At 42.9% G+C, this 25866-nt stretch overlaps 2 protein-coding genes across 2 annotated transcripts in view; both read left to right on the forward strand.

The window, feature by feature from the left end:
- The window catches only part of LOC117516359 (troponin I, fast skeletal muscle-like), a 28171-nt gene extending 22726 nt beyond the window's left edge, over positions 1-5445 (forward strand). The window contains exons 5-7 of the mRNA XM_034177323.1: positions 3906-3995; positions 4895-5071; positions 5244-5445. Of these exons, the coding sequence (XP_034033214.1) occupies positions 3906-3995; positions 4895-5071; positions 5244-5336 (360 nt within the window). The 3' untranslated portion in view covers positions 5337-5445. The remainder of the gene's footprint in view (positions 1-3905; positions 3996-4894; positions 5072-5243) is intronic.
- Positions 5446-5662: 217 nt separating this feature from the next.
- On the forward strand, positions 5663-24591 carry LOC117514995 (troponin I, fast skeletal muscle-like). The gene is made up of 8 exons (XM_034175556.1): positions 5663-5737; positions 8009-8062; positions 17935-17956; positions 18275-18311; positions 18399-18528; positions 19391-19480; positions 21363-21539; positions 24056-24591. Exons 1-8 carry the CDS (start codon positions 5663-5665, stop codon positions 24134-24136), a joined length of 666 nt encoding a protein of 221 aa, XP_034031447.1. The 3' UTR covers positions 24137-24591.
- Positions 24592-25866: the final 1275 nt, after the last annotated feature.

Consider the following 25866-nt stretch of genomic DNA (forward strand, 5'->3'; position numbering starts at 1 on the left):
CGTTTGTCTCTTCTAGATTGGACTACTGCAATGTTCTATTTTCTGGTTTTCCACAGTCCAGCATTAGGGTTCTCCAATTGGTTCAAAATGCTGCAGCCAGACTTTTGACACGAAGCAGAAAGTTTGACCACATTACACCCATTTTGGCGTCTCTTCACTGGCTTCCTGTCCCAGTGAGATCAGATTTTAAGGTTCTGCTACTAGCCTATAAAATTGTTCATGGACTGGCACCTCCCTACCTAGCTGACCAAATTAAACCCTACGTACCGGCCCAGGCTTTACGTTCTCAGGGTGCAGGACTACTTTGTGTCCCTAGGGTGAATAAGAATCAGAATCTCCTTTATTGTCATTGTAATTTGCATTACAACGAGATTTGAGTGCAACTACAAAAAGATGCTTTTCGTGGTGCGAGTAATTTTTAGCCAGATAAAAGATAGTGAAATTTAACAATAAATTATTCAGAGTATATGTACAACTAATATAAACATAAGGTAAAATAAATTAAAATGAAATGTGGACTAAGTAATGTAAAATGAGAGTTATATACAACTGTGGAATCATATTGCACAGGAATATTGCACATGGTTTACAGATATTGCACAAGAGACTTGAAGGTGCAGATTAGAGTGATTTGTTATTGTTCAGTGCAGTGATCGCTCTGGGGAGAAAGCTGACCCTGAGTCTGTTTGTCCTAGTTTTGATTGACCTATACTGTCGGCCTGAGGGTCGTAGGTCAAACAGGTGGTTGCTGGGGTGGGATGTGTCTTTGCTGATGCTGGCAGCTGTGTTGAGGTAGCGAGAGCTGGCAATGTCCTCCAGGCTGGGCAGAGAGCAACCAGTGATCAGCGGCAGGTTGTTAGCTGAACACCACGCTGTCAGTCGATTAACCTCGTCTCTGTAGTCGGTCTCGTCACCCCCTGAGATGAGCCCAATCACGGTGGTATCATCCGCAAACTTTATGATGGTGTTTGTGGGATGGGTCGGAGAGCAGTCATGCGTGTAAAGGGTGAACAGGAGGGGGCTCATTACACAGCCTTGAGGGGAACCGGTGCTGAGTGTGATGGTGGAGGAAAGGTGGGGGCCAAGTTTCACAGACTGTGGACGGTTTATGAGGAAGTCCTTGATCCACTGGCAGATGGGGGTGGAGATGCCCAGATGTGTCAATTTCTGAACCAGGATCTCCGGGATGATGTGGTTGAAGGCTGAGCTGAAGTCCAGGAAGAGCATCCTCACATAGCTCCCCTGGTGCTCCAGGTGGCTCAGCGCGGTGTGGAGCGCTGTGGTGATAGCGTCCTCTGTGGAGCGGTTTATCCTGTAGGCAAACTGGTGGGGGTCCAGAGTGGGAGGCAGACAGGCCCTGATGTGCTGAGAGACCAGTCTTTCAAAGCACTTCATGACCACAGGCGTAAGTGAAACAGGCCTGTGGTCATTTATGCTCTCCACTGCTGACTTCTTTGGGACTGGAATGATGATGGAAGATTTGAGGAATAGTGGAATGATGGCCTGCAACAGGGACAGGTTGAAGATGCAGGTGAAAACTCCAGCCAGTTGGTCAGCACACGCATTGAGGCATCGGGGCCGGCCGCCTTCCTGGGGTTCACCGCCTTCAGCACACGTCTCACTTCGTGTTCCTGAAGTGTTAGCGTGCTAGTGCTGGAGGGTGGTGGGTGTGGAGTTGCTGCTGGTCTGGCTGCTTCAAAGCGGCCAAAGAAGCGGTTCAGCTCCTCTGCCAGCGAGGCGTCAGACCTAGCATTTCCTGGTTTGCTGCTTCTGTAGTTGGTTATATGATTTATTTCCTGCTACATCCTTCTGGGGTCATTTACAGCGAAGTAGTCCTCTATCTTTTCCTTGTAGGCAGCCTTGGCTTCTCTGATGCCTATTTTCAGATCGGACCTGGCCGCGCTGTACAGGGCCCTGCCCCCTGATTTAAAGGCGGTGTTGCGGCTTTTTAATAGGGACTGGGCTGCGCTGTTCATCCAGGGCTTCTAGTTTGGAAAAACCCTGACCCTTTTGTTGACGGTGACAGTGTCAACACAGTTCTTAATGTAAGAGAGTACAGTGTCAGTGTTCTCCTGCAGGTTGTGGCTGGAGATTAAATCCCATACAGTCCGTGAGAAGCAGTCCTGTAGCTGGGAGAGCGCTCCCTCAGGCCAGGTTTGGATTGTCTTCCGTTGTGGCTTTGTTCGCCTCAGCAGGGGGGTGTAGGTGGGGGTGAGGGACAGGAAGAGATGGTCTGATCCAGCGAGATGGTGGAGGGGTGTGACTTTGTACGCGTGCTTTATGTTTGAGTAGACATGGTCCAAAGTATTTTCCCCTCTGGTGGCACACTTCACGTACTGGACAAACTTAGGGAGCACAGTCTTTAAACACGCTTGGTTGAAGTCACCAGCAACAATACAAACGCCGTCCGGGTGGGCGAGCTGCTGTTTATTTACACAGGCAAGCAAGAGGCTAAGGGCTGTGCTAATGTTAGCATCGGGTGGGATGTAAACAGCAAACACAACGACTACTGTGAACTCCCTTGGGTGATAAAAAGGTCTGCACGAGACTGCCAGCACCTCTAAATCAGGAGAACAGTGAGAGTCAGTGACCCTGCTGCTACAGCACCACTCGCGGTTCACATAAACACAGAGCCCTCCACCTCTGCACTTACCCCAATCACTGGTTCTGTCCTGCCGGTGTAGCGTGCGGCCTGCTAGCTCAACTGCAGCGTTGGGGATCAGTGGGTGAAGCCACGTCTCCTTGATGAAAATAACGCTGCAGTTCAGCACAAAGCTGTTTGTGGCCATCTGTAGCTCCAATTCGTCCATTTTATGGGTGATGGATCTGGCGTTTGAGAGGAAGAGGCTCGGTAATGCTGGTCTGTGTGGTTGTTTACGTAACCTAGCATCGGAGCCGGACCGACATCCTCGCTTCTGCTTCCTGTCTCTATGCCGCCTTCTCCGCCTGCTGGGCAGGCTGGTAATCCATGGAGAGCCTGGTGTTCTCGCTATGTCCTCTGGGATGTTGTGGTACTGGTGGAATTCGTTCGTAACCGACAGTTTGTACCTCAGACCAAGGTCGATAAGGTTCTGGCGGCTGTAGCTGTGGGTCACTTTACAAAACTCGAAGAATATACGCGCAAAAAGTAACAAAAACAAGCACCAAATTGGAGAGCTAAACCGCTGCACCCGTGCGCGCCGCCATCTTGCTTCATCTTGCTCTATGAAGTCTGCGGGTCATAGAATTTTCTCTTATCGTGCCCCTGTTCTGTGGAATGATCTCCCTGCATCAATAAAACTCTGGATTTTCAAGTCCAGACTTAATACGCACTTATTTTCCCTTTCGTATGACTAGCATACTGGCATAGTATGTTACTATGCTTTTTACTCTTTTAAATTAATTTTATTCGTAAACGGAGCATGCCGCGGCCTCAACATTATCTAAAGTCTGGGTCTTTTAGTGAAGCTCAGGGTTAGTGGTCGACGATCACCATAGTATTTCTTCTGTTCTTGTTTTTTTTTTTTCTCTCTGTTTGAGGTGTGGCTCCATCCAGAGATGGGTGTGGTGTCTGTTTCTGTAACCCTCCCGTCCTGTACACCGGGAACATTTCCTGTATATTCATTTTGTGAATTGTTTTGTATTTTGTGTCTGTATCATGGTCCGAGCAGAGGGTCACCCCTTTGAGTCTGGGCTGCTTGAGGTTTCTTCCTCAAATCACCAGAGGGAGTTTTTCTTTACCGCTGTCGCCTGTGTGCCGCTCTGGGGGTTGGTAAGGTTAGACCTTACTTGTGTGACACACCTTGAGGCAACTTTGTTGTGATTTGGTGCTATATAAATGAAAATAAATTGAAATTGAAAAATTCAGCTGTTGGGTGTTTGTGTTCGGTGATTTTCTCCACGCTGCCACTTGCATCTTTGCTCAGGAGCTGTGTCGTGAGATCCACCACAAGATCGATGTGATTGACGAAGAACGATACGACCTGGAGATGAAGGTCAACAAAACCAACAAAGAGGTACTGTAAGTAAATGTTGTGCTTTCTGGAAGTTCTGCACTCCACACAGACGTAGAACTCATTTGTTGGAGATGTTTTTTGAGTAGAGAGGAGATCCCTGTGTTTGTTCCTTGTGGTCCAGATAGACGGTTATTTTAGAGATGTGGGAATGGACCAGTTGTCTGCCTGGGTGGCTGACATTCTGGACCTAAGGCAGTTCCCTGGTGTCCTGGATGCAGTGAAGCGCAGCAGCAGTTTATGCTCCTAGATTTGACTTAAGGCTGCAGATTTGTGAACAAACCTGGAATATTTGCACTCCAAATACTGTCCACTGTCTTTTGAATGTCGCTGCACTGCTCCGGTTTTGGAAGGATGCTCTAAACCAGATGTCCGTGCCTTGCAAAGGACTCTTAACTAATCTGGGGTTAAGGTTGGTAAAAGAGTTATGGTTTAATAAAAGTTTTGGAATTTTGGGAATACTGACACTCCCGGACCTTGGCTTGCACACTTCTGGAAGTCTTGCACAGTAGCAGAATTCTAAGATCCAGGTTTGATTCTGTAATTTCTCAAATTTGCACACTGTATAGAACACATTTGTCCAACTGGACGGAGACTCTGGAGGAGGATTTACGTCCCCTCTGTGGTTGGGTTAGGGTTAACTTCAGGGCATCCCAGGACTCGTGTTTTCTGACCACGTCTGTGTCAACCTGTCACAGAGCAATCTGGCTGTGTGGAAACTTTGAAAAATACGTGGTTGGAACGACTTCGTGGAGCTTCAGAGCTTCCTTGTGGTGTTTCGTTAAATTCTTCACTTGTGTTGACAGTAAAACTTTCCGTAATTTCCTGAAGAAGTTTTTGTCTTCCATACACACTTCAGTCTTATCAGTCTTCATGACCACTGTCTTTTCAACGTGTTCCAGATCGACGAGCTGAAGATCAAAGTTCAAGACCTGATGGGCAAGTTCAAGAAGCCTGTCCTGAGGAAGGTCCGCATGTCGGCCGACGCCATGCTGAAGGCTCTGCTGGGCTCCAAGCACACAGTCAACCTGGACCTGAGGGCCAACCTGAAGCAGGTCAAGAAGGAGGTCAAAGAGGAGGTGAGGAGACTCGTGTCCCCCAAACCTACAACTGGGATGATAAAGTAACTTTAGTTTGAAAATCCACAGGTATTTTTGGTAATTTTTCAGACGTTTGTGGATGAAAGTAGCTAACGATAGTGCACGTTGACCAAGCTACATTTTCACACCAGATGACCTCTTTGTGTTTCAGGATAATCTGCGTGACGTCGGCGACTGGCGTAAAAACATTGAAGACAAATCTGGCATGGACGGAAGAAAGAAGATGTTTGAGGCTGAGGCATAAACCACAACATCATCTGTCAAAAGCTTCATTCCCAAAGTTCCTTTGGGCTTAAACTTATTGGTTATTTGTCAAATCTGCCTGATAGTGTTTGGAGCCAATGTGCACCTTCCCGAATCTTCACCAAATAAACATGTGACACCTGCTGAAGTAGTTTCTCATCTTTACAAACCCCAAATATGTCACACTCTGTTCTCACAAGCATCAACAGATAATGGCAGAAAGTAATCAAAGCTCAGGACGACATTCTGTCCATGATCCTGTGGACGTGATCCAGCATGCAGGTGCCTCAGTGGTGAGGACTTCAACAGCTGGAGAAGGTCAAGGACATGTCCACCTTTCACCTGCTGCAGCAGACAGATGGTAACATTGGAGATATCCTGAAGGACCAACTCTCTGCCTGGGTGGTTGCCATCCAGGACCAAAGGTGTTTCTGTAGTGTGGTGGATGCAGCAGCACCAGTGCTTGTTCCCTGACATGACCTGACCTGACCTGTTCTCAGCCTGAGAGGTAAAACTGAACCGTGTTACTTCCTGTTAACTGTCGCTTTCCTGATTTCATTAGTTTCTCCACATAAAAAGTTAAAGTTCTAAATGTTGGAATTTGAACCCTGAATTAATAAGGATCAGTTCTTTACCGACTGTGTGGTGATGATTTCCGTAAGTTTTGCCACGAAAATGCGACTGTTAGTTTTTAATAATCAAGCAGCATTTAACAACGTGAAAAAAACAAAAAGCAAAACAAACGCACGATGTTAAACGTCAGAATTTTTGGGGACAAATGCTACACGAGTCAGCTAACGGCGCTCGCCTTTGTCTAATCACTGTGTGGTAAATATGGCAGAGCCACGCCCCTTTAACAGGCAGCATTAATGAACTATCCTGCAATTAGACACCAGGTGGCGACGGAGAAAAGCAGAATCAGCTCAGCAATCCAATAGAGTGCTGACAGCAATAGCGACACTTCCTGTGACGACACTAAGGAGCGTAACGGTAACGCAGAACACAGTCAACCCTGTGACATCACAAGGGGGCGAAGTCTGGAGTTTTACTGATGCCTGCAGAGTCCAGAGACTCTTTGTTTGGCAGCAAACCTTTTGTGCCTTGGTCCTACTTCTTGTTCTTCAGCTCAGTAAATGAAATCATGACTTCCAGCTCCCCATGAGGAGTTTGAACGCAGCACGTTTCACCTGGTTTGGATGTAATTCTCAAATTTCGGCTAAAGGGCGGCTGGCATTTTTAGGTTTAGAGTTATCATGTTTGAAAGAAAGTGGATCCAGATTACTGACCCACAAGCTGAGCTCGAGGCACGGAACGTGCAACAGCCAGAAATAAAATCTAAAAGTATTTTAACTGAAAGGATGTTTTGTTTAAAGGTTTATATTTGTTGCATGGATGTTTATTTATTTTTTTATTTGTTTGTGTGGATGTTGTTAAGGTTTTTATTTGTTGTGTGGATGTTTATTTATTTTTTGTTTCATGGATGTTTATTTTTTAAGGTTTATTTATTTGCTGTGTGGATGTTTGTTTACTTATTTTTTTATTTGTGTGGTGGATGTTTATTCATTTATGTTTTTATTTGTTGTGTGGATGTTTATTTACTTATTTTTTATTTGGATGTTTTTAAGGTTTTTATTTGTTGTGTAGATGTATATTTTTTATTTGTTGTGTGGTGGATGTTTATTTTTTTAAAGGTTTTTATTTGCTGTGTGGATGTTTATTTGTTGTGTGGATATTTATTTACTTTTTGTTTGTGTGGATGTTTTTAAGGTTTTTATTTGTTGTGTGGATGTTTATTATTTTTTATTTGTTGTGTGGATGTTTTTTTTAAGGTTTTTATTTGTAGATGTTTATTTGTTGTGTGGATGTTTATTTACTTATTTTTTATTTGTTGTGTGGATGTTTTTAAGGTTTTTATTTGTTGTGTGGATGTTTATTATTATTTGTTGTGTGGATGTTTTTTTAAGGTTTTTATTTGTAGATGTTTATTTGTTGTGTGGATGTTTATTTACTTATTTTAAATTTGTTGTGTGGATGTTTATTATTTTTTATTTGTTGTGTGGATGTTTTTTTAAGGTTTTTATTTGTAGATGTTTATTTGTTGTGGATGTTATTTACTTTTTATTTGTTGTGTGGATGTTTTTAAGGTTTTTATTTGTTGTGTGGATGTTTATTATTGTTTGTTGTGTGGATGTTTTTTTAAGGTTTTTATTTGTAGATGTTTATTTGGTGTGTGGATGTTTATTTACTTATTTTTTATTTGTTGTGTGGATGTTTTTAAGGTTTTTATTTGTTGTGTGGATGTTTTTAAGGTTTTTATTTGTAGTGTGGGTGTTTATTATTGTTTATTTGTTGTGTGGATGTTTTTATTTGTAGTGTGGGTGTTTATTATTGTTTATTTGTTGTGTGGATGTTTTTTTTAAGGTTTTTATTTGTAGATGTTTATTTGTTGTGTGGATGTTTATTTACTTATTTTTTATTTGTTGTGTGGATGTTTTCTGGTGGAACAGCATGTTGTTAAAGGGCGGTTATTTTTAATGAGGAAGGCGGCGGTAGCGGTGCCTCTGGACTGTATTTCATGACCTTGCCAGCTCATTGGTGTGACTCGTAATCTGCTTCCATAACGAGACGCCGGAGCCTTCAAACGCTGCCACCGGCTGCAATATATACCTTTAGAGGGTTCGACCCACCAGGAACTCAGTCACCAGCTCCACTCGCTGCACACTTCAGGTAGGAACTTTGTCACGCTTCCTCACCTTTTTGGAAAAAAAACCCATTTTTTTCAAAAATGTATTCATTAGTGTAGTTGGATTTTTAAATTACGTATTTACTTTTTTGTTATTGTTGTTTTCGTGCTTGAAACCAGAATTTTAACGTGAACATCTTCTCTGACTGATCAATGACTTCTTCCTCTGTGATTGATTGAGCTGTTGATGATGTCATTGACTTTGTATTGACTGGTTGATTATTAGTTGAGAATCACTGATCAATAGGTTTACCTGGTAACAGATTCTGTTTGTGTGTTTTAGTTCTCTCCCGATCTTTAGTCCTGAGCAGTTTTCTGGAGTTTGCAGGGGTTTTTTGGCCATGTGGCGGTAAAGCGGCGGCGACGTGTGGACGGTGAAAGCTAACACCACCACAAGGCGCGTACTTGAAAATGTAAATCCTGCCGTGTTGATCCTCCTGTCAGCGCCGAGGAGCTCGAAGGCGAACCGGACTGTCTCCTCCAGCTGCCGGCTTCAGTCGCTTTAATCCCCCACTGCCAAATTTAGTCCAAGTAACGGTAACGTAATAATGGTGTCACATTCACATCTTTCCATCAGTGACTTTTGTTGGGACTCCGGTGGACCATCTGCGGATTTCAGGATGTCTCGCAAAATCATGTTTGCTGAATTTTTATAGCAAATTCCAGTCCAGTATCGTTTCGCGCAATCACCTACAAGATCGCACATACACCTGATCATGTTGCTCTACCACAATCCAACGAGCCCACTAACGCAAACCATGTCAAAACACAGCTCGTGATGACGTTAGCTAGCCGCGTAACATAAGTTTTCTAAAATCTGGATTGACTCTTAACTGTTTTTATGTCAATAAAGTTTGATGCTAATTGTAAAACAGGCTAGCACAGATCATTTTTTTGCAAATATTTAATAAAGTTTTATTTCTGTGTCCTGAAATAAGAAAATGTCTGTGTGGGACTTAGTTTGTCCACAACATGTGACTGGAAAATGCCAACAGAATGAAAATATAAGAAGTGAAACTACTGCTGTTTAACAAGACAGCTAGCTTAGCCAGTTAGCACGTAGTAGCTGGTGCAAACTTTTCTTTGTTCTTGAATTCTTATTTGGATCCTGTTATTTTTAAAGACTAGAGCACACATTTCTGTCAGGTTCTTTATTAAATGTGTGTGTATCTGAGCAGTGAGGAGTTTTGGTGACTGATCTATTGGAAGTTTATTAAAGTTAGACTTTAACCTGGGAGCTTTATGTTGGAAATCCAGTCATATATCTAACATTTCCTTCAATTTTCCAGATACTCCATGAGCCTACAGCTAATTTTGACCTAATTTACAATCCACCCTCAGTATACCATGACCTAGGCAAATGTACGGTGGCCATCCAGTGTGGCAGCTGTAGCCACATAGGGTCAAAATGTAAAAATGCTCCAATCATACTGAAAAAGTGTACCACATTATGCGTGTGATCATAGAAACTCCAACAAGGTATAGTTTGGACTATCTACAACTGAATGTTCTACAGTTATGTGGTAAAAACAGCAAAAATGCTGACAAAGGTCACTTTCAGTTTATACAGTTATTGGTTGACTTAAGAGGATTAATAATTGGTCTCCAAAATAACAGTCAAACAAGGCTGTTTCCCTGTAAAGTGATAATTAAGCATAACAGACTTTTTGAAACCATATTAGGCAATAATTTACATCGCTTTTTACAAAAATTGGAGCAACTTTAACTTTTGACCCAAGAACATACTGAAATGGACCTATGTCACCATTTTTGCTGTTTTTACCTCATAACTCCAGAACATTCAGTCATAGATAGTCCAAACTAGCATTTCACATTTTTAAATGTTGACCCCTGTGGAATACTTCATTGACCTGGTGTCTGGTGCTGCCACCCTGGATGGCCGCCATACATAAATATTAACTAAGGATGTATACCCAGTAATGTATGGGTGGTAAGTTCAGTCACCCTCTGTGGTAGTGCCACGCCCACTTTCAGGGGTCTGGCCTAACCCTGATACTGTGAACCTTACCACCCCGGGACCAAAGACCGGCCCGTTGATAGAAATTACTGAAGAGTAGAATCAGGAGATAAATTTAGTCAGAGAAACCTGCTGCCGAGTCCTCCCAGCTTCAAGTGTCTAAATATACGTGGTGGGGTCTTCAGGTCCCTCCCCGGCCCGATATAGGTTTACAGTTATTTGTTCTTGGCCACTGTGAGTTCCAGGATGCCTGTCAGATGTCTTTTCTTTTAGGAGGAGCCTGCTGTTTTTTTGTTTGTTTGTTTGTTTTTTTTTCTCTATAAGGAAGAGCTCAGGAACAGCTGTGGTTCCAGGAATAGAGCCATAATCTGCAGCCACAGTTCCTCAGACATGTGACGATCCGGGACCTTCAGAAGAGGCCTTATGTCCACAGCTTACAGGAAATCTCTGGTTGAAGTTGACGGCCTAATTCTGTACCAAATCTGTGATTATATGTAACAGTATGAGGACGCTTGTGAGAGGATGAAGTGCAGAAGTAACAAACAAAATCTCTCCTCAAGATGTTTCCAAAGTCCTTCCTGTGCAAAATGTCCAGAAGTTACACTGAAAGAAATCAGAGTTCCTGTTTAGGTGTTGGAGATGTTTCACTGCTCATCCAAATATCTCCTTTGATTTAACCCTTGAATGAGAAGTTTTTTTGGACCAAAATAAGAAGCCTGGCTCTGGATGTCTTCACTGATACCTCAAAACCATATCTTCAGGAAAACCCGTCCATTTTCCAGTGGAGAACCATCAGCAGTGGTTCTTCTCTGAGGTCATCTCTGATGTTAGGAGTCCTCACTGCTGAACGTGGCCGTCCTTTGTATCTGTGATATCAGTCTTTCATCAGGATCCAAACTTCAGAACAATCGCTGAGGGGCTGGAACTCACACCAGCTGGTACACAGAGAACTTTGCTGTCTCAGCTCCTTCTTCACCTCGTTGTTACCTGGTGATGCTGAACATGAGAGTAACAGCTGACCCAGCTGTTACTCTCATGTTCAGTTTCCTTCCAGTTGTCTTTCATCCATCCACCCCCATTTCAGCCTTCTGCTCTTTCTCTTCCTGTGTACTTCCGTTCTCATCTCTCCTTTAAAGAAATATTGATTATTTCATCTTGTCACACATCCAGAAAACCTTCACCTGCTTTCCTGGACTTTCTTTTTTTGACCCTCTGGTTCTCTCACTTCTTATTCTGTCCAGCTTTCTTCTCCTGTGCTCCCTTCACTGTTCATGTCTCAGCCCCAAAAGTCATTGCTGGTCTTCTCGCTGCCTAATAAACCTAATCTTTAACCTTTGCCTTAATTCTTGGGGTCACACACTCCTGATCCCCTCTTCCAGTTCTGTGAACTGTTTCTGCTCCAGGTTCTCCAGCTTCAGTTCCCACCGACACCATGGATTTGATGTGATTCCGTCTTTGCAGTACGTCTCACTGCATGATACCTTCTGAATCTGGATTTTCTGCTCTTCTTTCTGTTAATCTTTGTTTTTTGAAGTCTTTCTCTTTTCCATTCTCCTAGCTTCTTCTCCGCGTCCTCTCTTCTGGTGCTGAACAACACAGTGTCATCTGCAAAGAGCTGCACCAGGTGGGCTGGACTTGAAACCCCAAAAATCTAGTCACATGAAAAAAATCACAAAGGGATCAACAGGACCAGTCTGTGTGGACGTGTTGACTGTGGAATATTTAATCCATGAGATGCGTGACTGAGAAGACTTTGCCATGTGACAGTTACTGTGTTACATGTTAGCATGTTAAATGCTAACAGTGGTGAAATTGGTGATGTGACCTCAAAGCACAAAGAAGTGCACAGATAAATATCGGCTCTGGTCCAGTCAGCTGGGACTAGCACGACAACTGGCCTGAATTAGGCCGGATACTGGCCGCCATTTAGGAGTGGGAATTCCCACTCCGAAACGACCAATAGGAGAGCAACGCTCGTGTGACACCAGAGTGAGGCTGATGTCAGCATCTCGGCCACCAACCAATCACAGGTTAGGAGAGAGAGGCCAGTATCCGGCCTAATTCAGGCTGGTTGCCGGGCTAAGCTGTGACACGGCCCCACGCCGCCCCCCACAGGACAAACCAGGACAGCACACTGCTACCATTTGCTTGAAGTAACTTCCAGAGTTAGTTATCGATGACTTATTAACACTGTGGTCATGTGATCAAGCACGTCTCAGTGCTGAGGACTCCAGAGACTAGACAGGACAAGGACACGCCCACATGTCACCTGGGTGCAGCAGGTAGATGGACCACTGGGTTGCCTGGTTGGACCCAAAGCAGTTCTGTGCTGTCATGAATCAGCATGAGCTGTTTATTTATTTATTTTTTTTTTTTTTGTGAAAAGTGTAAATTGTGACCTGCTGGTGGTGCGACTGGACAAACTGCGAGGACGAGAATGTTTGTCGAACCACCGATGGCAGCAAATTGGTCACGCAGCTCCACCAGCTAAGAATAGTCCTGCACTGCTCGTAGGTATTAACACCTCCTGGGTGAACGGTTCAGTTCCCGCCTTGCTCGTCACTTTTTCTGGAATTAAATCAGGTGTCCAGATTCAAATAACACGGACCAGAAATCATGGAGGGAAACTTCATTGGCACTTTGACCTTCTGTCGAAACCGACCTGGAATCCCACTTAAACCATCTTAGCTGTATTTAATCATTTAATCATCATGTCTCTGATGTTCATTTGATGTTGGTTTTTTTGGTGGGGGGGGGGGTCAGTATGGAACGTTTCTCCCAGTGAGCATCGCTCACAGAACTTTTATAGTTTCTGACCAGAAAAATGTGGTTTCAAGCCTAATTTGATATCTAGGAAAAATCCACCCACAGGATTGTAACTTTTTTTGTTGCCAAGGCCACATTTTATATATTTGGATGAAAGATGATTTGATATCATCTTTTGGCCTGTGACCTCCAACACTCACTGGATCGGTTCACAGCTGAGTGTGAAGCGGATGGAATGAGGATCAGCACCTCTAAATCTGAGGCCATGGTTCTCAAGAAGAAACCAATGGATTACCTACTCCGGGCAGGGAATACGGTCTTGCCCCAAGTGAAGGAGTTCAAGTACCTCGGGGTCTTGTTCACGAGTGAGCAGACGATGAAGTGTGAAATTGGCCGGAGAATCGGTGCAGCAGGGGCGATGTTGCATTCGCTCTACTGCACTGTTGTGACGAAAAGGGAGCTGAGCCAAAAAGCAAAGCTCTCAATCTACTGGCCAATCTTTATTCCTACTCACACCTATGGTCATGAGTATCGGGTCATGACAGAAAGAACTAGATCGCGGGTACAAGCGACAGAAATGAGCTTCTTCAGGAGGGTGGCTGGTGTCTCCCTTAGAGATAGGGTGAGAAGTTCGGTCATCCGTGGAGAGCTCGGAGTAGAGCTGATGCTCCTTCGCGTTGAAAGGAGCCAGCTGAGGTGGTTCAGGCATGTGGTAAGGATGCCCCCAGGGTGCCTCCCTAGGGAAGTGTTCCTGGCATGTCCATCTGGGAAGATTATATCACCACACTGGCCTGGTAACACCTTGGGATCCCACAGTCAGATGTGGTCATTGTAGCCAGGGACGGGTCAAAATTGAAAATGCTGCAGTCATTTTGAAAAGGTATACCACATTATTAGTCTGACTGTAGTGACTCCAAAAAGGTATAGTTTGAACTATCTATGACTGAATGTTCTGGAGTTATGGGGTAAAAACAGCAAAAATGCTGACAAAGTTAAATTTCAGAACAAAAAGGAGACTTCTCCGCGCATCTGTACAGCACAAAAAAATCCGGTGCAACCAGGTAGGACTGACTTGTAGAAGAGAAGAGCAGCTGGTGCAACACAGAAGTAGGTGCTGAAAAATGTATTAAGGTGCTGAAAACATACAGAAGAGACTCACGTTTCGATGTGAAAATCAAATCTTCATGAGAGACCCGAAAACTCTGATGAAGATGTGATTTTCTCTTCTGAAAGTGCAATTTCAGTTTGTTCAGGGGTTAAAAGTTAAAGTTGCTCCAATTTTTGTAAAAAGTGATGAAAATTATTGGTTGAGTTAATAAGACTAATAAATGGAATCGCTTTGATTGTGTTGAATTGCTTGGTCTTCAAAGTGATGGTCAAACAATGTTGACGTCCACTGGATTTGTCAGTATCCGTCCCTTGTCCCTGCCTTGTGTTCTGTCTGATAATTATAGTTTCTGAGAGTTTTGTGGTCACTGATCCTCTGTTTGACATAATCTGAGTTCTGCTTTATTTTCTCTGCACGAGTCTCCTGTTAAATTTATAGTTTCGTCACATCATGCACCTGTTGCTTGTCATCTCATTTGGTGTCACTATATAAACTTGTCACAGTTCCTCTTTAGTTGCTGGATTATTCTTGTTTTCTGTCTTCCTGTCCACACTCTCCTCCGTACAACAGGATTCGATGATGGTTGATGTATGTAACCCCGTAAGGTGAGGTCGTCCCATAGCCTGATGGATGAAGGGGTGGTGGATGTTCCACCAATTCTAGGGCACACTCCGGGTCCTGGTTCTGTGAAGCATTTGGGACTCAGACTAAAGCTTAGTACTCAAATTTCATGCCTTTCTAACCCTGTAATCAGAACATTTGTTTCGTCGTTGGTAAAACGTTCTTTTTCCTTTTGTTGTTGCATTGTTTCCGTTCTTTGCGGGTGAAGAGCAGGTTCACATCCATAGAAAATGTGCTGACAAACGCAATGACAAAACCACAACAAAACTAAGGTGTTTCTGGGCCGTCGGGCAAAGAACATAAAAATTCAGGCTGTTTCCACAATGACTTGTTCTTAAACAGCTTTGGCCTGGGACCCTCCTAAAAGTCCTCGTAGTCGGGAACCTTAAAACAGCTAATAAAGCGGTTATTTTCTAGTCTGATGTTACGTTTTAACCGCTGGTCGAATGAGACTGTGACTTAGCCTAAAACGTTTTAGTACCACCATAAAAATAACCAGGCCCAGGAGACCTAAGGGTTCTCGGCCACCTGCTGCCTCACTGAGACATCTCGGTCTCCACTGGCATTACGGGTCTAATGGGCTCAACCTTGGCACACACTCCGTATACATCTTAACACTGGACTCCCACACGGCTCCTCATGGGGGGGCAGGGTGTCTTAAGGGTGTGGGGGACGTGGTGAGGGGTCTGTCAGCTGTGGTCCTCAAAATATCTCCCATAACTACACTCAACACACAATGTTAGTGTAGTGTGGGGTGGGTAGTGGGGGGTTTGGGGACCTGGTTAGTGGGGGGGTTTGAGCCAACTGGGGACCTCTGGAGCCCCTGCTCTCTGCGGTTTAAGCTCTCAGTGACATGTTTGGTGGTCCTGCTGTTTCCGTGTATCCTTGTGGGGCCTTGGGCGTAGGTGGGAGGGGTGTGCCTCAGGGGTGTCGGGGGAACTCATTGGGCAGTATGGGTTGCCTTATGAGGTTCCTTCTGTACAGCTGTATTCTGTGCCTGCCTGGCATCTGTTGGCTCTGGGGGCTGTGACAGTGATTTGGTGCTGCCAGCTCTGCACCTGGTGGACCGCCCCAAGTGGGACATTAACCTGCTCTTTCTGAGGTGTGTCAGGTCCTGTCAGGTGATTGGATTGGAGGTGCGTGTCCTCTATCACATGCTCACAGGGCTGCTTTGCTTCCATCAGTGAGGTGGAGGGGTGCACCCTCATGCTGGGTTGCTGGTCCATAGTCCCGTCTCAACTCCTGGTAGCACAACATGTCTGTCCTACTGCTGATTGTGTCCCTTCCTGATGGGGTGGGAGGGGCTCTGTGCCCTGTGGTGTTTGTCCTAGCGGTGGGCTTCTGACATCTGTGGGGCTGCAGCTGCAGTTTGAGGGCTGTGTAGCAACGATGCAACACACAATAATTCACATGATCACACACCTGCACATATATTTATAGTGTTCACAGACACATGTGGACACGTACCTTCACGTAATCACAGTTACTCAACAATACTGTGTATTTTTACGACTGTGATCATCACGACTAAATCCTCTTCAAAGTCCTTTCACACCTTGACCTTTTAGCCTGTGTATGCTGATGAAAATACGCCGAATACACGGGCGTACGTCTAATAAGTTATGGATAAGTTTTGTGTAAGTTAAGAGCACTGATATACGAGTGCCAGCGTAGGTCTCATGTCCTGAATACGCGGGACATAAGTTGTAGGTAAGTTATCTCTCTCCTGTGGAACCAGCGCCCAATTCGGATCAGGGAGACAGACACCCTCTCTACTTGACCGTTGGGGTTTTTACGTAATTATTGTATGGCTTTGCCTTACAATATGCGATTGTTGACACACATTTCTTGTAAGTTACTCATAAGTCGAAATACGTCCATTGATGCTGTCCATTGATTGGCTGAACAACTGAAAGCTGCGGTCCTCATGTGAACTGTTCAGACTGTTTCAAATATTAAAACCATTCACACGCGGAGTAGATATAAAGTCTTAAATTGACCTGTTAGTTTCAGTCGGATTCATCATCACAGCCTACGGGGGCTGGGAAGTGCAAAAACAAATTTACAAACGACCAAAACAAATTTACAAAGCACAGGTTCTGATGGAAGGAGAATGTACCAAATGACAGACATTCCCCTTCTGTCAGAGTTTGTCATTTGTAATTTGTTTTGGGACTTTCCACCCACCATCACAGCCTGACAAAAACTTATCCACATAAAGCATCCTGATTTTGGAAAACGACATCTGAAAATACTTTAGTTCGTTTTCAAAGAAGTCCCTCTGTGTTTTGTGTGTTTCTCAGCCTGAATCGTAGAATGCCGGCACTTGTTGAAAAAAGTTGAGTCACAATGCCTCATCCATTCACGTCAGTGTTTACTATAGACATCAGTCGATTCTTCAGCATTCTGCACACCATGAAAATAAATCCCATGATCCACCAAGACTAAAATTAAATTTAACTAAATTTTAAAAAATGTTCAATTACTCTGGCCTCCATGTGGAGGGGTGAGGTCACATGACAGTGTACGCGCGCTCGATGGTGTGCTTGTCAACATCTACATGCACCACCTGCCAAACAAAAGGGTTCTGCCAGTGGTAGAAACACAAACCAAGCCAGACGTAACTGTTCTGACCCGTACCATACTGACCCGGACCACTCAGTGGAAATGGGGCTGTCAGAATACACTGGCTAAATCGTCAAAGTATGACAGGGACGTAAGCATTTTTTTCTGACTGTCTTTGTTAGCATCTGTGTTTTTCCTTGCAGACATTGTCCTTGTCCTTGTTTTTGTCACTTCTTTAATTAACCTTTACCAAACCCTTAATTAACCTTAATTAGCCCTTAATAAACACTTTATTAGCCTTCAAAAAGACCCTAATTAACCCTTAATTAATCCTTAATAATCCCAAATTAACCCTTAAGTACCCCTTAATAAACCCTTTATTAACTCTTAATAAACCCCTAATTAATCCTTAGTAAACCTCAATTAGTGCTTAATTAAACCTTAATTAACCCTTACTAAACCCATTATTAACCTTTAATTAACCCCACTGGCCACATGTAAGAAGGCGCAGAGTAGTTTATATATTGTTTGTACTCTGATTCGTTTGCAATGCGGCTGGTTTGTGAGTCTGAATTCATGGAGAAAAAGTAAACTGCTGTTGCAGTATTAAACGTGTATTCTTAATGGTATGAAGCAGATATAAGTGAATAAAGCATCATATCTGTAGATCTTTGTCACTTCATCAAACAAGTGTCATAAAAATGACTCCAGCATGCTCTAAGTGACCGTGTGTCTGTTTGTCTGCACTGACTGTGATGTGTGTGTCTGTCGTATGTTCTAATGCACAGCGACCTCATGATGGTTTTTGTTTCTTTCAGGAAGCAACAATATGGCGTCAGAGTGAGTAACAGTTCTTTTTAAAGGTTCTTCACCACATTAATGTTTTCTGTTTGTCACATGTTGCAGGCCGAAATGATCAAAATAAAAAAAGAAGCTTGAAACATTCAGGTTTATATGTAATGAGTCTAGAACATATAAAAATGTCACTTTCTGAAATACTTGACAAAAGATCTTGAACTTTTTTGTTTTGTTCTAATTTTTAAGATTCTCACATTTAGTAAAAACAAACCCCCAAACTACACTTCCTGTCTGCACTGACAGGAAGCTTTAACTTGTATTCTGGAAAAATAACGTTTCTTTGTGTGTCTGTACGCGCAGGGCGAGACTGTCCGCGAGACGCAAACATACCATCAAAGTAAGAAACGAATAAAGAATTAGTGTCTCAACTCCGCTGTCACGTGGCCTCACTGTAGCTCATGCGGCGTGATGATGTCATTCCCAGAGCTCCATACTGGCAGGTGGCGATGGGGATGCTGGAGGCTGAAGCAAAAATGAAGGTTGATGAAAGAGAAAAGTTCCTGGCAGAGAAATGTCCTCCTCTGGAGCTGCCGTTGTCCAAAGAAGAGCTGGAGGTGAGAAACCAAAACCGTCAGAAACTGCACCGTCACCTGCAGCCGCTGCCACGGACAAATCCAGGTCAACGTGTCAGGAGTCAGTTCTCCTAAAATCAGGTGGCCGTTTACAGTGCAACAGTCACAAGTTATAAATCTGTCACAGTTACATCTGACAACCACCAGATGGAGGCACCAGCATGAAAAATGAGTTAATGAGGACCAGAGGTCACAGATCCACACTTGATGTCATCTGTCACATCACCTGGAAGCTCCAAACTTTACATCAGCGCACTGTCTGTGCACCTGATGGAGCAGAGAAGCCGAGCTGTTTGGGTTCATGTCGGTCAAAATCACGGTGCTCCTTCTGAAGGACAGCTTCATTTTTAAAATGACAGGGACACACTAACACACACACACACACACACACACACACACACACACACACACACACACACACACACACACACACACACACACACACACACACACACACACTCACTCACTGTCTCCCACTTTATTAGATTAAAATTAAAACTCACAATGGAAAAAAAATCTTCCATGGAAACAGATTTGTTGACAAACTTATAATATTCTGCATATTATAAATAGTGCTGTTTGCTGTAGTTTAGTTTGTTGACATTTTCTGATATTTTGTGAGGACTCACAAGGCTCAGAGGTCTCGTGGACTCTTTAATCCGCTTTCTAAACATGACAAATGATGTTCGCCCTGCTGAGTCCGGTCTGCTTCAGGTTTCATCCTGTTTAAAAAAGGAATCAAACCAGAGCTGAGGGAGTTTGATTTTCCATAACAACTGCACCTGGAGGCGTTTTCTGATTTGGCGTGCGTGATAAATGCACATGTGAATTGTTTTGTGTTTAGGAGCTCTGTAAGAAGCTTCATGAGCAGATTGACGTCAGTGAAGAAGAGAGATACTGCATCGAGTTCAAACTCAACCTGGTTCAGAACGAGGTGAGTCCGGACTTCGGCTCTGATCTTTGTCATTAGACTTCCAGTACAACGATTACATGTTCTATTTCCATTTATTACTCAAAAAGTAATCAACCTTAAAATGTAAAAAATCTAAGCCCTCTTCCATGTTGACAGCTGGGTAACAGATGAAGTAGGTGATCGTCTGTTGGGACAACATAAGGTGTAGTGGTGCAGCTTAGCTAAAATTTCCATTAAAAAAAAAAAAGTTCATTTTGTGATAAAGCATGGAATTTGACACACATATTCTAAATTAACTAATGTTTCTTTTCAGATATGGAGCCATCCTGGAGCTGACCTCTAATGAGATACAGGGGTCAATAAAGAATTACACAGGGGTCAAAATTTAAAAATGCTCCAACCATGTTGAAAACTACACCACATATTTGTCTGATCATAACAATTCCAAAAAGGTATAGTTTGGACTATCTATGACTGAATTCCCTGGAGTTATGGGGGAAAAACAGCAAAAATGGTGACAAAGGTCAGTTTCAGTTTGTACAAGCATCAAATGTTAAAGTTGCTCCAATTTTGGTAAAAATGATGCAAATTATTGGTTGAGTTAATAGCATTTTAAAAAGGAATAGTTTGCACCATCTGTCATGCTTAGTTACCATGTTACAGGGTAACATATGTCACATGTCATAGAATCCAATGGACGTCGACATTGTTTGACCTTTACTTTGGAGACCAAACATTCAACACAGTCAAAACTATTCCATTTATTAATCCTTTTATTTCCTTTTATGGTGACAAACTGATCTTTGACACCATTTTTGCTGTTTTTACCCCATAACTCCAGAACATTCAGCCACAGATAGTCCAAACTATACCTTTTTGGAATTGTTATGATCAGACAAATAATGTGGTGTAGGTTGGAACATTTTTAAATTTTGACCCCTGTGTAATTCTTTATTGACACCTGTAGCTCATTAGAGGTCAGCTCCAGGATGGCTCCATATCTGAAAATAAACAGTAATTAATTTAGAATATGTCTGCCAATTTCCATGATTTTATCACAAAATGAATAATTGTTTTGCTGTGCCGCCCCACTAGAGGTGATGTTGTTCACCCTGTGGTGGCTCAGTAACCATGACGGCTCAACACGAACCTTGAACACAAAACTAGAAGTCCTCCATGGTGGATGAAGGCTGCTGCGGGTCCTCGGACCCCGATCGGCCGGGATTTCCCAGCCAGCGAATCAGGCTAAGGACCTGTGAAGGACCACGAGTTTGTCAGCGTCTTTAAACAAACCCATACAGATGGCTGTAGATCGACCCTGGATGTAGATTTTCTGCGCTGCAATGCATACCCTAACCTTGACTCACGTCTGGAAAAAAAAGTGGATGAACAATACTGAGGAGAAAGAGGAAGATCCTGACCAGCAGAAGCTTCCTGCAGCAACCACGTGCAGCGTGCGTGAGAAACTGTGCACGTGGAGACCAGACCTGTTCTATCATCTCCACACCCACCATCCCGTCCAAGAACCGACCAAGAAACCATCATCCTCGTCCGTGAGGGGTTCCCACGACGACTGAACCATTTAGTCTCTTGTCAGGAAATGAGAACAGAAATACAGACAACAGCCTCACATGTTGTTCCTGAAAACTTAAAAACATTGAATACATTTTTGACAATTATAGCCAGTTTCTCAAACTTAGTTTAAATCCAGTTAGCATCAGTTTAGTAGAGTTCAAACCAGTTTCTGTCCAGTTTGTCCTGGTTTAAGACCTGTTACTGAAATCAGTTTTTCGTGTGTAATCAAAGTGTTTTAAAGCATTTTAAGGTAAACGGGTCTTGGTTGATTGTTTGGGCCGTCGTCTGGGTTTTCTTCCTTATTAAAACCTTTTGTGTCCATGTGAAGGTGAGAGACCTCAACATCAAGATTGTGGACCTGAGGGGAAAGTTTAAGAGACCCAGACTGAAGAAGGTCCGCATGTCAGCCGACGCCATGCTGAAGGCTCTGCTGGGCTCCAAACACACGGTCAACATGGACCTGAGGGCCAACCTGAAGCAGGTCAAGAAGGAGGTGAAAGAGGAGGTGAGCACGTGTGTCAGCTTCACGCCACCTTTACATAAAAAAAAAACCCTTTTCAGGATCCTCCTCCTCCATCACGATCAATATCAACTCTCCAAAATTATGAAGGTTTGGCTCCAACACAAACTCTTCTAGTTAGAATTCACTACTTGTCTTTGGATGTTTACACCAGGAAAAAAAGCAAACTATGAACAAGTATATTTGCTGTATTTTCTGGAGTACAACTTGCACCTATTTCTGTATTTTAAGCTCATTAATTTGGGATTTTTGTGCAGTATATTGTTGACGGTTCTGCTTTTTTTATTAGAGTTTCCTGGGAAAGTTCTGTACAAATAGTCATTGTAGTTATTCTTATGCTTCTGCCTACACCCTTTCAGCTGCACGAAACTCTGAAACTGTTTTTTTTTTACAAGGTTTTGTGTTGTGTGTGTGTGTGTGTGTGTGTGTGCGCGCGTGCGCACACGTGTGCTGACTAAATTCATTCACTCATTCATTATTAATGAAAGTGTCAAACTAGTAAAAAAGAAAAAATAAGATTTATAATCTGTTAAATATGGTGCGTCATTGCTAGTTTAACTGTCTAATCTATATATATAGTATAAGACAGACTCACTAAAGTCAAATTTCATATCAGGACTTAAATATGTTTTCAAGTGAGTTTTTAAAACTTTTTGTTTTGAGTCAAATCTGAGGCAAAATTATTATTTTGTTTTATTTTATTACTGTATGTAAGTACTGTAAGATTTTTAAGCCATTGTTTTGTTTGTAAAAGATGAAACACTTCTAAAACTAGTAAAATAAAGCGGTCAGTTTTCTCTGAAATTATAACAAGTCAGTTTTTACTTGTTTCATTGGTGATTTATTTATTTTTAAATGTGAAAAAGTGATTCACAAACATTATCTGCATGTGTGAAAATCCATTTGGGGCGTGTCCAAGTGCATGCTGCCTTTCAGTGACGGGAAATCTCTGCCTAACCCAGGACGCAGCTGGTTTAACACTTTGGTCACATTAGTTACATTCGGTGAGCCACCATTCATTTTCAGTCACTGTGGACATTTTGGACCGTCAAGAACAGTGGTCTCTATGCTCTCTGCTGGGTGGGGCCAAGATAGACCAGAAGTCTATGTTATGCAAATGCAGAGCATCGTGATACGGTGACTGCCAATCAGAGTAAAATGGCAATGTGATGTCAACTGGTTGGTTCACTCCAACAAAATAATCCAAGATGGCAGCAAATGCTTCAAAACCACTTGATTTCTGTATAAATGTAATGTGTGTTTGACATCTTTTTGTACATTTAGTGAGAAATAAACACATCTAAATCTAAAGTTGCTGTTTTTGTAACCAGATAACGCCTCTTTACAAGGTATTGTTTAGAGATGTTAGCATGCTAACTAGCGACAACTTAATGGCTTCATTATTGTGATCCCCTGACTTTTATTACCCGTTTAATTATTGTCCACATTACAACCATGAACTGGCCATGCCCCAGAAACGCCCTTCAAGCGATGAACGCTGACTGGTTGTCATCCTCATGTGTCGCTAATCAGACTGTAGTGTAAACCGCCATATTATTCATGGTCGTTTTGTAGTCAGATCCTGAAATCACCCAGAACCCGGTGTGTTGCTGTTCACTGGACGCACACAGGAGCGAGTGGTGTGTTGAAACATTGAAACAGGTTAGCATGTGATGCGTGTGAGTGTGGAAATAGCAGTCAGCAGAGAGAATTCTGCAAACCAGCACGGCCTCCTATAACTTTAAAAATCACCTTGTTCAGATTCATGCAGCGGACGCCCAACAAACCTGCAAAAAACAAATATTAGCATCTATCAAATCGGCTCACGAAGAACACCAGACTTTTTTTTAATAAAGTGTAATATTTCTGAGCTGCTTTCACAAAATACTAATATTTAGTAAAATCACAATGAACATGTTATCAGGAAAGGTTGTTTGCTCTCGAACAAACTCTGTAAAATTGTTTTCAAAATAGCTACATGCTAGCATGCTAGCCAAGCTAGCTGGCTTTGTGAGAAATTGTAGCTACAGAGCTATTTTAGACTGAATAATCTGTTAATACCAACTTTGAAAGTTTTCAAAGTCTAGACTCACCTGCTTAATAGTTCTTTTTCTGTGAAAAAGCAGGATTTCATAAAACTGTATTATATTTTGTACAATGTTGACTTTGTTTTCTATTTATTGACTGGATCAAAGCAAGCAAATGTACGTGGCCATGGTGGCGTTCAAACTGCACAAGCTGCACTCAGTTTTTTCTTTTTGTTTTATTTTTTAAACTGAGGCTCATTGTTTCTGCTTGTCCTGTCTGCACCGGCGGTTCTGTGGGCCGGCGGTTCTGCTCACGTGTCCCATCTGTGGGCCGGCGGTTCTGTGCACGTGTCTCGTCTGTGGGCCGGCGGTTCTGTGCACGTGTCTCGTCTGTGGGCCGGCGGTTCTGTGCACGTGTCTCATCTGTGGGCCGGCAGTTCTGCTGACTGACACAGATATTCTGTGTGTTCACAGGACAAGCAGCTGCGCGACGTCGGAGACTGGCGTAAGAACATTGAAGACAAGTCTGACAGGAAGAAGATGTTTGACAGTTAAAGTGTCGGTGGTTCCTTTAAGAAGAAACGCTTCAGGTGTAAAATGTTTGTCAATGATGAGTTTTATTCCAAAGTGCTGAACATCTGCCTTTAAAAGAACAGAAACTAACTCCAAATTCATCCTGTCTGGTATTTAAAACGGATTGTTAAAAATTTAATTCAAAGAACTGACATCTGGTAGTCTTATTTGCTTCAATCTGTAGTTATTACTTTATGATGTCATCAGTGAGCTGTCTTAAAAGAAAATACATCCACAGAAGTTTAAAATGAAGGACAATCTTACAGACATGAAGCATTAATCTTGGAGCTTTGCTGATATGTGCTCTTTAGGCTCACCTTAGGCTTGGTGGGAGGTCTGTGGGACGGGAGGTCTGCAGGGTGGGAGGTCTGGTCACTGAAAGATTAAATGTTTCTGCTCAAGGTTAAGTTTGTAGAAAGGCAAATGTCTGGAGCAAAGAAAGAACAATATTTATTGAATTTGACATTTCAAAGTAAGAATTTTGCTGTTAGCTAAATTAAAGGAGGTAAATATGAACATTTATTGATGTAATTTCCAGCTTTGTACGTTACAGTGAGTCGTCCAGGTAAAGGTTCACTTCTTTGTGGTTGTTTGTAACGGACATCATCTGTGCATCACCAGTGTCTGTTCAAATATCCATGATGATGTCATAAAGACACTTAAGGTTGTGGTCACTTCTTCTTCTCTGTGCTTTGTTTTGTTTGTGGGCTTGCGGTTCAGTATTGCACCTGTTGGATTTGTGGCACAAATTTTTATATGACACTCAAAAAGAACTGTTACAGGATGCAGACATTAGGCCCCGTGTCCATACAGCAGCTCTTCTTGTAATTATTTTTATGGCCACTAGTATCTTTTTTCTTTAAAAATACTTTAAATGAGAACGCCGTTTGCACCCACATGCAGCCTCCCAGAGGAAAAAACAAAACAATCCTGCCCCAGCATCTGTTTCAGAGGTGCTTTGTCTTTTATTGTGCAGCCATTTTGAATACTTCAAGTTGAAAATCTTTTCAGAAAGACGCTGTGACGTCACTGCACCTTTTCAGGCAACCAATCAGAGAGAGAGTAAAACTTTTCACTGTCATGGAAGGAGAGAACTTTTTTTTTTGCTGATTCTGTCTACAGTTAGCTGCTTTGTCACACAAAATCTATAAGAGCAGAAACAAACGTGCTTGTCCGTGATGGCAGATTGAGCAGATGCCATGTTATTGCTGAGGGTGAGTGCTTTTTAATAGGAAAACATTGCAAGCTATTCCTCATTATCATAGAAGCAAATCCCATGAGGAATGCATTTACTCTTTACAAGCACTGGGACGAAGTGTTTCTTGTTGACCTATAAGTGCTGTATGGACACGGGGCCTAAAACAGACTGTGTTAATTATTAAACTCAGAGTTTAGCTGTCATTTGTCTAGCTGTCTCTCACGTGACCTAGTCCTGTTTAGGGAAGAAAAATGAGTACACTCCACTCAGTGGAACGCCACAGGACCAGACGTGTAGTTTGTGAGTAGGACCCGCCCATAGTTGGAGCTTTAGTTGCTCCAGCAGGTCCTGGTTGCCCGTGTGGACCTTGTAGTTAATCTTCATGTTCGTGTTTAATTTTGTGGGATGGCCATACGGTGCGTCACTTGATGCGGCAGGCATCGTTGCCATGACAACCAGGTGTGCTGTTTGAGGTGGTGGGGAGTGGGTCTGCATTTTGAAAGCCTTAAAGTCG

The sequence above is a fragment of the Thalassophryne amazonica genome, chromosome 8 (assembly GCF_902500255.1).
Source record: "Thalassophryne amazonica chromosome 8, fThaAma1.1, whole genome shotgun sequence".
NCBI classification, from domain to species: domain Eukaryota; kingdom Metazoa; phylum Chordata; class Actinopteri; order Batrachoidiformes; family Batrachoididae; genus Thalassophryne; species Thalassophryne amazonica.

Coding starts and splice junctions, on each gene's coding strand:
- LOC117514995 (XM_034175556.1), top strand. CDS start 5,663: ATGTCCACCTTTCACCTGCTGCAGCAGACAGATGGTAACATTGGAGAT. Junction 5,738..8,008: donor AGGACCAACTCTCTGCCTGG/GTGGTTGCCATC, acceptor ATATACCTTTAG/AGGGTTCGACCCACCAGGAA. Junction 8,063..17,934: donor CCACTCGCTGCACACTTCAG/GTAGGAACTTTG, acceptor TGTTTCTTTCAG/GAAGCAACAATATGGCGTCA.